The sequence below is a fragment of the Tursiops truncatus genome, chromosome 17 (assembly GCF_011762595.2).
Source record: "Tursiops truncatus isolate mTurTru1 chromosome 17, mTurTru1.mat.Y, whole genome shotgun sequence".
In the NCBI taxonomy this organism is placed as follows: Eukaryota; Metazoa; Chordata; class Mammalia; order Artiodactyla; family Delphinidae; genus Tursiops; species Tursiops truncatus.
In genome coordinates, this window is record NC_047050.1 from 6,285,040 (window position 1) to 6,298,759 (window position 13,720).

At 38.0% G+C, this 13,720-nt stretch overlaps 1 protein-coding gene across 5 annotated transcripts in view; it reads right to left on the reverse strand.

Moving 5' to 3' along the window:
• Positions 1-13,720, reverse strand: part of TOX (thymocyte selection associated high mobility group box) — a 298,440-nt gene that overhangs the window by 41,746 nt on the left and 242,974 nt on the right. For all 5 annotated transcript variants that reach the window (XM_019925288.3, XM_033842927.2, XM_073794417.1 and 2 more), the window contains one exon: positions 5,634-5,915. In XM_019925288.3, coding sequence (XP_019780847.1) covers positions 5,634-5,915 — 282 coding nt within the window. The remainder of the gene's footprint in view (positions 1-5,633; positions 5,916-13,720) is intronic.

A 13,720-nucleotide genomic window follows, 5' to 3' on the forward strand; every position in this document is an offset into this window, starting at 1 on the left:
TATTTTATTCCAGGAATCTTCTAGCCTTCAGAACGGTGGTAAATAACAAGTACTTTTCTAAAGGCTTATTTAATTGTTGCTCTAGTGACACCCTATTTTTTTTTGAGAAAAAAATCCCTTCTCTTTCTGTCCAGTATGGTAATGTACATGCAGTGATGAACTAACAAATTCTAAGAAACTCTTAAAAGCGAAAAAAAGTAAGCAAAAGCAGGAACCCGGAGAAGTAGGCAGAGTACTGGAGCCAGCTTTCACCTTGAAGACAGCTGCTCAACCTGGTGAAACTGAATCAAAGTCACAGCAGATAGAAGACAAAGCCCATGGCTGACCGAAAACAGTGGGATGTTTAACGGGAGGCTTCCTATTAAAAGTCAGGACACAAAAGAATTAGACTTTCAGTGCAGGGTGAAATAAAATGATCTCCCTTGCACGTTCCCTCCCGAGACCTGCAAGGACGATTCTGAATGAGAGGGGAGGAATATCTTTTGTGATAATTCACAAACAGAAGCCAGCTTTTGTAAGGATTTATACCCTGAATGTATACTACTCGAGTGGTCTGAAAAACTGTAAGCCCAAAGCGGTTCTAGATTGTAATGGTCCAAGATGCTTGGGATGCTTGGCGGAAGCAAACACAAATCATCTTTAGTGGAGTCCACTTTCCAACCAGGTCTAACAGAATTCTTATAAAGTTCTAATGAATATCAGCTGCTATTCCAAAAGCAAAAAAGCAAAATGAAACAAGGCAGTAAAACCAAGAGACAGCAGCAACAATAAACAATAGAATCAGACCCCAAAAGGCGTCACGTATTGGAATTAGCTTAAAGAACAAAAGAGATTAAATCTATGGATAAAGAGGAAGCAACTAAAAATAACAAACAAAAAAAGTCCAAACAGATTTGAGAAAGAACCAAATAAAACTAGAAATATAAAATAATTGAAATTAAAACCTCAATATATCAGCTTTAATTTCAGATTTGATATAGCTGAAAATTGAATTACAAACTGGGAAATTGATATAAGTAAATTAATCAGAATGTAATACAGAGCAAGAAGGAAACAGAAAATATGAAAGAAAAGAGTCATGGAGGATAGGATGAGAAGGTCTAGCATTTATCTTATCAGAATTACAATGAGAAAGGAGCAAGAATAGGGTAGAGGAAATTTCTGGAAAACACCCAGAACTGATGAAAAAGAGAAATATTTAAATTTGGGATAAATTTAAAGGAACCCACGTACTACACAATGATGCTGCAGGACACCGAAGGCAAGAGACGATCTTAAAACTAGTCAGAGAATAGAGGCAGATTACTTTCAAAGGAAAGACAGTGAGGCAGCAGAATTCTCAAAAGCAATAATGAAAATCAGGATTCAATGGAGTAATATATTATCTTCAAAATGATAATAGAGAATCACTGTCAATCTAAAATTCTTTTCCTAGTGGAAGTACTTTTTAAGGTAATCATGTTCCCAATAGATCCTCACGAGAGAAAATTTTAAAGGCATAGGGAAAATGACGTCAGATGACAAACTTATGTGTGAATAAATCTAAAGAAAAAGACTATAAAGACAATAAAAATAGTATTTCATGGAGTTCATAAAATTACATTTAATTTAAATTTAAGATAAATTATAATTTAAATTATAATTAAGATAAACAACAGCAATAACTGATCCAGTATAAATTGAAAGGAGGGTGTTTGGAGTTAAAGTAATTTAAGAAGGGTAAAGATATTGATCAATGTTAGACTTTCACACATTTGTGTGTCAGGAGTAGTTACTAAACAAAGAGAAAGATTATAAAATTTCCAGTCTTAAAATGGGAAATTTTGGAATGAGAAAAGTGAGAACATTCTTAAGGAAGGTAAGAAACAGAAAAGAAACATAGACACGTGTGGGACAAATAGAAAGCAACAGATCAATACTGAAATGAGAAATAAACCCAAATATTTTAGTATTTATATGAATGTAAATGAAGTCAGTTTCCTTTGAAAGTAAAAATTTAACTATATACCACTGACAAGAGACACATATAAAACTTAAGAAGACTTTTAGCAGAGAAGCTGAAAGTAAAAGGATGGAAAAACATATCTTGTGATTCTTAGCCCATAATTTCCTTAAAGGGAAAACTGTGCTAAAAATACAGTTGTAATGCCAGATACTTTAAGTGTCTTAAAGTGTCTGTTATATTACACATATTGGATTACAGGCTTAGAACCACAAGCTACCCGAGTTTGTATTTCTTTGATGTTTGACTGCATGTCTAGTTTATGACTTCAGGCTGTCAACACAGCTCCAGAGCAATCAGAACCGTAAGGAGTGTTTATAAGGTGATAATTTATTTTACTGATGTATTTACAATATTTCTCTCTGTCAAAACAAAGTTATTTCATTTACTTGTTCAATTAGATAAACTGGAGTTAATCTGCAATTGCTTAAGAGAGCACAAAGTATTAAGAGGGAAGGTTTAAAGCCTTCTTTTTCAGGTGTGAGACTAAATATTCTTTTTTTAGATCTCGTTGGAAATGATTTAAATGATCCTTTTGACTTAACGCTACTTCACGTTTAACTGGAGCTGCTGCAGTACAACAGTGCACATAAACCCTGCTCATATATAAAGGAAAATTCCGGTTTAATCATTAGCTGTGATGAAGAATCCTGAGCATTTTCATCAGAGGACTTTTTTTAGCCGTTTAATAAACATAAGTTGCATAAATGGGCAGGAGAATTTTGTACTGGAGAGAAGGTGAAGGACAGCACGTAGAGCTGGAATGGGAGGATGGATTTTGAGATGGAAAATGCACTTAAACTCAACATAAATTTGAGAATATTTGTGTAGACAAAAAGTCATCTTAATGAGGGCATTCTTGAGAAATCCACCCCTAGGCCTTCACACATAGCTTATTCAAGACTATACAACTATGGAATATAAATTCCTCTATACAATGCTTACGTGATCATTAATAATAAGCTATACGTTACTTTGAGATGTGGATGTTAAGTGATTGGGTAGGATACTCACTGGCAAAGTTTCATGCTAGCCTGGAAACTCATAACATACACATTCATACCTCAGCAAAACTGTAAGATAAGGACCTTATGCGTCAGTAGAAAATGGCAGAACCTGTCAATATTAATTCTATGAATTTCTGGTTTCTACTCAGTCTGCTACTCATATAAATTGAAGAGTGTGGAAAATGCTATTGTAAGTAAGAATAATCCTGCATAAAATTTACTGTCAGAAGATGCTAATTTTGCATTAATTTCCTGAAATGTCAGCAGTGAATACTGATAGAGATATAATCCAGATGCGCCAATTGAGCTTTACTATGAGTAGAACATTAATTTTCCCCCTTGCAATATAGTACTTAACATCTGTGTTTAGAAATATAACTTGAATTATCCACGCATAATTTGATATCTAAATCACTGGCCACAAAGAGATTCCTGGTGTTCACACTTAGAGCCAGGTGCTCATTAGCCGGAGACACCGTTAGAATAATATAGATTTTCTTAAACATTTATTTTGCCCTCTAAGTGATCAGCCAAAGGTCGGGCTTCTCCTAGCCCAGTACACTATTTATGTAACATCAGTTAGTCTCCTCCCTCCTTTTTACTTTCCCTCTTGAGCGGCTGGCTCACTGACAGGGAGAGACTGTGCAGGGAGAGGGGCGCTGATATCTAGCTGTGCAGCTGTCCTGAAATGTACCTGGGATTTGTTTTCATCAGGGACGGTGGACAGCAGACGTGGAAATGAATGAAGTTTACACTCACACAAACCTAGAAACTGGAGGCCCAGCATGGCGTGCAGGGTCGTCAGGAGGCAGAGACGGGAGAGGGCAGAGTGTGCCCAGAGCCTTTACTGGGGTTTTTGTGGGAAGGAAGGGGCGAGGCAGGGTAGGTATACTGAGTAATCTCAGGACTGGAATGTTTGAACAGTTTCAGTGGGCTTGGCTCTAGAGGTGGTCCCTAGTTATCCATGCCTAGCCCTGGGGGGAAACTCTGCGGGGAGGTGGTATGTGAGAGTTTGATAAAGGAGATAACTGGGGTGTGGGCTCTGGATTGGTTGGTGTGTTTATCAAAGATGCGCTCCCAGGGGAGTCATTCACTACCTCTAGGAATTAGCTTCCCTGGTAGAGTTTCCAGGATCAAGGGCCTACACGCCAGAGCTTCAAGAATACTGAAAATAATGAAATAGAGCCAATAGAGCAGCCTTGCCTTTGTCATCAGGCTAAATAAATCTATGTGTCACTATCTGGGTTGTTAAAAGATTAGTGTAGCTAGCTACTGTTAAGTTAACCACATAGATCAGAATCCCACGGTATTGCCATTTGTCTCCCCAAAACAAAATTCTCACAAAGTGAAAAGAAAACAAAGGGCTGACACAAGTGACAATTCATTAGTGACATTAAACAAAGAGGAGGAATATGAAGTTTGCATGTAGCCACCAGTGTTTTTCACAGTAACCAGGCAGGGGTCCTTCTCACTGGGACAAATTTGGAAGATGCCTGACTGATAACCAAGGCAATAAAAGGATGATTTCGATGTTCTTGACTGAGAGTATACTTGGTTATGATGCAGTCATTTGAAAAGGCTGCCTTGAATACTTTAAAGAACTAACTACCTTTTGTAGCTAATTTTCCAAAATAAGGACAATTACGACCCATCTTTTTATACAGATAACTTAAGGTGATGCAGATAGACAGACAGACAACCATACTGGCCTGGGGTTAACAAGAGATACGTAATGAAACACCTAGGCTCCTTCTTCTGGAAGGGAGTCATCTAATATCTCTGGCCCTTCTTTTCTTCATCCTAAATATGAAATTTTTAAAAAAATAAATAAATTTATTTTTTGGCTGTGTTGGGTCTTCATTGCTGCATGCGGGCTTTCTCTAGTTGAGGTGAGCGGGGTCTACTCTTTGTTGCGGTGCGCAGGCTTCTCATTGCGGTGGCTTCTCTTTGTTGCAGAGCACGGGCTCTAGGCACATGGGCTGCAGTAGTTGTGGCACGTGGGCTCAGTCGTTGTGGCTCGTGGGCTCTAGAGCACATGCTCAGTAGTTGTGGCACATAGGCTTAGTTGCTCCACGGCATGCGGGATCTTCCCGGACCAGGGCTTGAACCCGTGTCCCCTGCATTGGCAGGCGGATTCTTAACCACTGCGCCACCAGGGAAGTCCCCTAAATATGAAATGTTTGGATAAGATGATCTCAAAGGATTCCTCTAACCACAACACACACATACACACACACACACAGCGCCATCATTATATTCCTGGGATGTTGCCTTCTTAAAATAAGGTGGTTAAATTGAAAGATATTTTGGAATGAGTGGTGAATTAAGCTTGATTTTGGACACCGAGTCCTACAAGATTATTATTTTCCCTTACTCACTATGCAGACCCTATACTGCGTGGGTGCAACCTATTTTTATGTTTAATACATTTGCACTGAGAGGATTTGTTAGGAACTTAAAAATGCAATTGGACAAGCAGGTGATTTAATCCATTCGGTCCCCCACCAACGTTTCTCATTTGGACGATATAACTTGCATCCGCCATAGGTCAAGGGAAGTGCCCGTCAATAGTTTTTTTAGGCAGCAAGCCTTTCCTATTGGTCCCCAGAATAACCTCGTCATACCTTAGAGGTATCATCGCCTTCATCCTCATGCACTGAGCTGGACGGTGAAGGAGTTGCAGACTTGCTTCCGGGAGGAGACGGCGAGTTGTGGGGGACACTGCTTCCCCCCATGTTCAATCCAAGCTGAGCACTTAGCTGTGATTGGTTGATGGTGGTGAGCTGGCCATGCTGCATCATGCCTGGCTGCTGCCTGAGCTCTGCAGGCTGACCCCTTGGTCTCATGGCCGCCATCTGAGGATGGGAGCTATACTGACTTCCTTCTGGGCTCCGTATATCTTGCATCTGTAAAAAACAATGCAGAGGAATAATTTTTCACAAAACTTGTTTCTGGAAAAAATTTTTTAAATTCCTTAGGCTTTAAAAGTCCGTTAGGATGTCCTGCTAAACTATACACATTTCCACCCCGTCCCTCAGAGTAGGATAATCCTAACAGTATATATCACCCTGAATTTGAGAATTCAGTCAACATCACATTTCATTACTCAAGACCTGGTTGATTATATTTACAGTCCTTCTTTACACGGCAATGAAGTGCAAACATATAGCATTAACAGCTATTTATGGTGTAAGTTTCAAAATACTGATGCTTATTAGAGTGTCAATATTATATAATTATTAGTGATTACAGCATTCACAGTAATTCATGAAACTCTATTTCTTTGATTCTCATCATTTAAAAAAGGTTTTGAAAGTTAAGCATACTATGGTTCTCAGTTTACTTCTATATAGGCTAGTACTGGCCAAATGATCTACGAACTTCCGACTCAGAACATTTACAGGCTGGTATTAACCAATTGATTAATTGACTATTGAAATGATTTGACTACACAGTCCGATTTGAAAGTAAAGCTCTAAAGTTGCAAGGTCACCATATTAATCCATTATGCTATCTGGGTCACTGCTTTTTAGCCTTAATGAGACTCACTGTTACAATTCAAGCAGTGAATTTCATCTCTGCAAGAATTAGAATTAAAAGCATTGGAGGATGAAGCTCTTAACATATCTAGAGGTCAAATGTGTTGTCAGAAGAGTGTGGTGGATCTCACTTAATGTTTCTCTGGCATTTTCAAACTTAAAATAATGGGGACTATTTTGTGGTGCTTACAGAAGCAGCTCAGTTTTGTTCACTCTGAAGGGCATTGGGGAGTTCATGCAGGTAGAGGGTTTATAAAACAAGAGAGAGAAAAAGAGAAACAAATGGAAAAAAGGAGGGCAGTGAAGAGATATATGTTAACGTTACATCTGGGAATGGAAAAAGTAAAACTAATGTTACCTTTCTCTATTTCATTTAAAAAAAACCCATATAGTGTCAGATATTACCACCATGACATGGAAATAATGAAAAGGTCAATTAAATAACTTAGTCATAGGAATTTTTTTCTTTTGGTAATAAAATCATTTTCTACCAATGCTCTCTAGTCATTTTACCAACCTAGTTAGACCTCCCTGAAACTGGAGTGGTGACTGAAGAGGTGTCTGCCTGTGTTCTCTGTATTAGGTTTACTGTCTCCACCATAAGGCATCTTATTAGTCAATACCTTTTGACCTTTCCAAGTCTTGCTACTGCTTCATCTTCAGACTCAGTTCTAGGAATCCTAGACTCTGGTTCTCCTGGGTGAAGGGTTAGTCTGGCTCTATGGCTTTGTACCCATTGATTGCCTGGTTTAAATCAACCTTTTTCCCATAATTTAAACCACGTTCCTCCAATCCTTCAAAAGTAGCTCATAGCTCTCCTTTTTATGAAACCCCTCAGTAAGCAGGTATCACTATTCAATGATACATGTGAGCGCTGCAGAGGCTCTAGTGACACGTTCTCAATCTACAGAAGAGGAGACTGAGGGGCTGTGAATGTCTGTTGAATAAATATATAAATGAATGACTAAAACCCAGAGATCTTAAATGACTTCCCCGAACCACACAGTTGGAGTTAAAACCTACATCTCTCAATTCCAGTCTTTGATACTTCCCACTGTATTAAGCAGCTGATGCAATATTTTACGTATCCCAAAGAGAGAGTTATAGTTAATTAAACATAGTCAAAAACACCCATCCAATATTGCCTACCCAAATCCATGGTTTTTATCTAGTCCATTCATGTTACCTCCACTCACATTTACTAAAATAGTTTTTGTTCCTGCTTAACTGTTCCTATAACTTCCATAATCTGACCTTCCCTGTGAAATAATACTAGCTTTCACAGTTATTCATAAAGTTGTGCCACTGAGTCTTTTTCAGGCCCATACTCTAAGGCCCTGAGGTCCTATTGTGTTCTTCCTTAGACCCTTAGCATGTAGAACTGGTCTCTCATTGTGGGCACAGAGCAATGGGTGCCCATAAAGGGCACTGTCCTATACAGGGCAGCTCCCTCTCCCAGCCCTGCACCAAATAAAGCACTCACACGCATATTCAAACATATCTGTTTGTAGAGGACACATTTGTAGAGCCCTGCAAATTAAAAATGTTTACTAACAAAATCATACTTTAAATTATCTTTCCAAACATATGTAGCTAATTGATATCTTTATTTCTCTGTCACATAAATCCCAGGTTACAAGCATGAACAGTTGTAACCTATCGGGAGCCCACTTCTCACTCTTTCAGAAATATTGTGGTTTCCACGTGACATTGCAGAAGATGATCTCTAAATTGACTTACACACAGAATTTCCAGATTTACGACTACAAATTTCACTTTAGAGCACCTATCTCTTCCTCCATTTTGTAATCCTTTTTATTGTTTTATCATGCTAATTAGTGTGGTGGGTAGATCTCTGAGAACTAACATTGTATTTCCACCTTTGTTATATTAGTAGAAGGAGGTGGGCATGGTGGAAGGGGGTAGGGAATCAATCTGGGTCGGGACCACAGAGTACTCAACAGGGTACCACTTTTTCAACAGACTCATCATTAGTTCAAAATATGGTGTCACCAATGGTGTTAGGCCAGCAGACAGCAGCTTTAACACTGAATCAAAGAATAATTTTCCTTTGTGGAGGGTGGCAAGCACAAATCAGAGAGCATACTCATCTCTTTAGGCCTCAGATGCACTTAGAAATAGATCTTAACACCCTTGGTGACATTTCTGAATTAGGAGGAGTTTTTCCATTTCACCTTGCTTTGACAGAAGTCAGTTTACTATTTATCACTGCCTAATGTATAATATGGGGCAAAGTAAACTGGAGGGACTCTGATTACTGAAAACTAAGAATAATTAGTCAGCTCATGAAGGTAAGCAAATGTTCTGATTACTGGTTTCCTTCTAGGAAGATAGTGACTAACTACAGGTCTTAATGTGAAATACGAAACTTCAACTTGCAAAATATTATTTCCTGTTACTCTCCAGTATTTTCAATTTACCATGAATAATTCACTTAAGTCATGCTTAATCTCAACTGCTGTTCTGATTCCTCCCAGCTCCTTCACTGACTTTATTCTTCTTACAACTTTCCACCCCGAAATGATTCCCTAACATTCCGTTTTTCAGTCGCATTTCTTCATCCAGCTAAGGTGCATCATGATTTCGTTAATGGGGAACGTTCTAAATGAAAACGTACAATTCTGGCCCAAACTCCAGGTCTAACTCTGCTAGATGTCACTACTTGGACATCACCCCTGCTGGAAAACTGAATAATGTCTTCTTTCTCAAAACTATTTTGTACTCTGTGTCCAATTTTTTTCGATGATACCTTCATCCTCCCTGTCACTTCTACTCTAAATGTTCTAGTAATTTTGGGTTCATTCCTTTTCTATCAAACTCTTGTGAGTTCCACTGAGTCTGCTCTACAACACCTGTTCCATCTTCCCTTCGTCTCACTCACACACCATTCACGTATTTCAGGCCTTCATTTCATCCTCACTTGCAACAGCTACTTAACTAAAAAGAATATCTTCACATCCACCCCAAAGAGTACTGTAAAATTAATCTTCACGAGCCAGACTCAAAACCTTCCCAGTGATATCTGCCTACCAAATTGATTCCAAACTGTTCAGCATGCCATTCAAGATTCCAAATGAACTTTATTCCTTATAAGTGTCCTTCACACACTTGATTGTTCAACCAAACCCAACTAATTGCTTTCCTTTGCCTCTCTCTCCCTTGAACACGTGTCTTTCTCTATGCTGCTCTTTCAGCATTCACTTTCTGAGCATTTGCTGTTTGAACTTTTGAAAAACAGTTACAAAAAAATACTTTGCTCAGTGATTTCTGGTTTGCACAGAACTTTTACCTCCTGGGCCTCATAATTCCCCTTTGAGGTAGTCCTATAGAAATGGCTGTTTTGTACAAGTTTATTGAGAATGGTAGAGGATAAATGGTCTCAGATCTCTCTACCAACAAAGATTAAAGTAGAAATAAGTTTATTTTACATATTTGTGATCTTTTCACAATTCCACGACACCATTACCATATTCACATATCCAAACCCTGAATATACTGGGTTGGCCAAAAAGTGCCTACGGTTTTTAAGTAAAAATAAAAGACACATTTTTCATTTTCACCAAGAACTTTATTGAACGACGTATTCACCCTTTTATTCCACTACCTTCTGCCATTTTCCAGGCAACTTCATAATTCCATCGTCCCAAAACATTTTATCTTTTTGAGCAAAGAACTGTTCCAGGTGCCTTTTTTTTTTTCAACATCTTTATTGGAGTATAATTGCTTTACATTGTTGTGTTAGTTGCTGCTGTATAACAAAGTGAATCAGCTATACATATACATATATCCCCATATTCCCTCCTTCTTGCGTCTCCCTCCCACCCTCCCTATCCTACCCCTCTAGGTGGTCACAAAGCACCCAGCTGATTTCCCGGTGCTATGCAGCGCTTCCCACTAGCTATCTATTTTATATTTGGTAGTGTATATATGTCCATGCCACTCTCACTTCATCCCAGCTTATCCTTCCCCCTCCCCGTGTCATCAAGTCCATTCTCTACGTCTGCATCTTTATTCCTGTCCTGCCTCTACGTTCCTCAGAACATTTTTTTTTTTAGATTCCATATATATGTGTTAGAATATGGTATTTGTTTTTCTCTTTCTGACCTTCTTCACTCTGTATGACAGACTCGAGGTCCATCCACCTCACTACAAATAACTCAATTTCGTTTCTTTTTATGGCTGAGTAATATTACATTGTATATATGTGCCACATCTGCTTTATCCATTCATCTGTCGATGGACACTTAGGTTGCTTCCATGTGCTGGCTATGGTAAATAGTGCTGCAATGAACATTGTGGTACATGACTCCTTTTGAATTATGGTTTTCTCAGGGTATATGCCCAGTAGTGGGATTGCTGGGTCATATGGTAGTTCTATCTTTAGTTTTTTAAGGAACCTCCATACTGTTCTCCATAGTGGCTGTATCAATTTACATTCCCACCCACAAGAGGGTTCCCTTTTCTCCACACCCTCTCCATCATTTATTCTTTGCAGATTTTTTGATGGTGGCCATTCTGACCAGTGTGATACCTCATTGTAGTTTTGATTTGCTTTTCTCTAATGATTAGTGATGTTGAGCATCCTTTCTTGTGTTTGTTGGCATTCTGTATATCTTCTCTGGAGAAATGTCTATTTAGGTCTTCTGCCCATTTTTGGATTGGGTTGTTTGTTTTTTGATATTGAGCTGCATGATCTGCTTGTATATTTTGGAGATTAATCCTTTGTCAGTTGCTTCATTTGCAAATATTTTCTCCCATTCTGAGGGTTGTCTTTTGGTCTTGTTTATGGTTTCCTTTGCTGTGCAAAAGCTTCATTAGGACCCATTTGTTTATTTTTATTTCCATTTCTCTAGGAGGTGGGTCAAAAAGGATCTTGCTGTGATTTATGTCATAGAGTGTTCTGCCTATATTTTCCTCTAAGAGTTTTATAGTGTCTGGCCTTACATTTAGGTCTTGAATCCATTTTGAGTTTATATTTGTGTATGGTGTTAGGGAATGTTCGAATTTCATTCTTTCACATGTAGCTGTCCACTTTTCCCAGAACCACTTACTGAAAAGACTGTCTTTTTTCCATTGTATATTCTTGTCTCCTTTATCAAAGATAAGGTGACCATATGTGCATGGGTTTATCTCTGGGCTTTCTATCCTGTTCCATTGATCTATATTTCTGTTGTTGTGCCAGTACCATACCGTCTTGATGACTGTAGCTTTGTAGTATAGTCTGAAGTCAGGGAGCCTGATTCCTTCAGCTCCATTTTTCTTTCTCAAGATTGCTTTGGCTATTTGCAGTCTTTTGTGTTTCCATAGAAATTGTGAAATTTTTTGCTCTAGTTCCGTGAAAAATGCCATTGGTAGTTTGATAGGGATTGCACTGAATCTGTAGATTGCTTTGGGTAGTAGAGTCATTTTCATAATGTTGATCCTTCCAATCCAAGAACATGGTATATCTCTCCATCTATTTGTATCATCTTTAATTTCTTTCATCAGTGTCTTACAGTTTTCTGCATACAGGTCTTTTGTCTCCTTAGGTAGGTTTATTCCTAGGTATTTTATTCTTTTTGTTGCGATGGTAAATAGGAGTATTTCCTGAATTTCTCTTTCAGATTTTTCATCATTAGTGTATAGGAATGAAAGAGATTTCTGTGCATTAATTTTGTATCCTGCTACTTTACCAAATTCATTGATTAGCTCTAGTAGTTTTCTGGTAGCATCTTTAGGATTCTCTGTGTATAGTATCATGTCATCTGCAAACAGTGACAGCTTTACTTCTTCTTTTCCCATTTGGATTCCTTTTATTTCTTTTTCGCCTCTGATTGCTGCAGCTAAAACTTCCAAAACTGTTTTGAATAACAGTGGTGAGAGTGGGCAACTCTGACTTGTTCCTGATCTTAGTGGAAATGGTTTCAGTTTTTCAACATTGAGAAAGATGTTGGCCTTGGTTTGTCATATATGGCCTTTATTATGTTGAGGTAGGTTCCCTCTATGCTTACTTTTGGGAGAGTCTTTATCATAAATGAGTGTTGAACTTTGTAGAAAGCTTTATCTGCATCTATTGAGATTATCATATGGTTTTTATCCTTCAATTTGTTAATATGGTGTATCACTTTGATTGATTTGTGTAGATTGAAGAATCCTTGATTCCTGGGACAAATCCCACTTGATCATGGTGTATGATCCTTTTAATGTGCTGCTGGATTCTGTTTGCTAGTATTTTGTTGAGGATTTTTGCATCTATGTTCATCAGTGATATTGGCCTATAGTTTTCCTTTTTTGTGACATCTTTGTCTGGTTTTAGTATCAGGGTGATGGTGGCCTCGTAGAATGAGTTTGGGAGTGTTCTTCCGTCTGCTATATTTTGGAAGAGTTTGAGAAGGATAGATGTTAGCTCTTCTCTAAATGTTTGATAGAATTTGCCTGTGAAGCAATCTGGTCCTGGGCTTTTGTTTGTTGTAAGATTTTTAATCACAGTTTCAGTTTCAGTGCTTGTGATTGATCTGTTTATATTTTCTATGTCTTCCTGGTTCAGTCTCAGAAGGTTGTGCTTTTCTAAGAATTTTTCCATTTCTTCCAGGTTGTCCATTTTATTGGCATATACTTGCTTGTAGTAATCTCTCATGATCGTTTGTATTTCTGCAGTATCAGTTGTTACTTCTCCTTTTTCATTTCTAATTCCCTTGATTTGAGTCTTCTTCTCCCTTTTTTCCTTGACAAGTTTGGCTAATGGTTTATCTGTTTTGTTTATCTTCTCAAAGAACCAGCTTTTAGTTTTATTGATCTTTGCTGCTGTTTCCTTCATTTCTTTTTCATTTATTTCTGATCTGATCTTTATGATTTCTTTCCCTCTGCTAACTTTGGGTTTTTTTTCTTCTTTCTCTAACTGCTTTAGGTGTAAGGTTATGTTGTTTATTTGAGTTTTCTTGTTTCTTGTGGTAGGCTTGTATAGCTATAAAATTTCCTCTTAGAACGGCTTTTGCTGCATCCCATAGGTTTTGAGTCATTGTGTTTTCATTATCATTTGTTTCTAGGTATTTTTTGATTTCCTCTTTGATTTCTTCAGTGGTCTCTTGGTTATTTAGTAGCATATTGTTTAGCCTCCATGTGTTTGTATTTTTTACAGTTTTTTTTTCTGTAATCGGTACCTAGTCTCATAG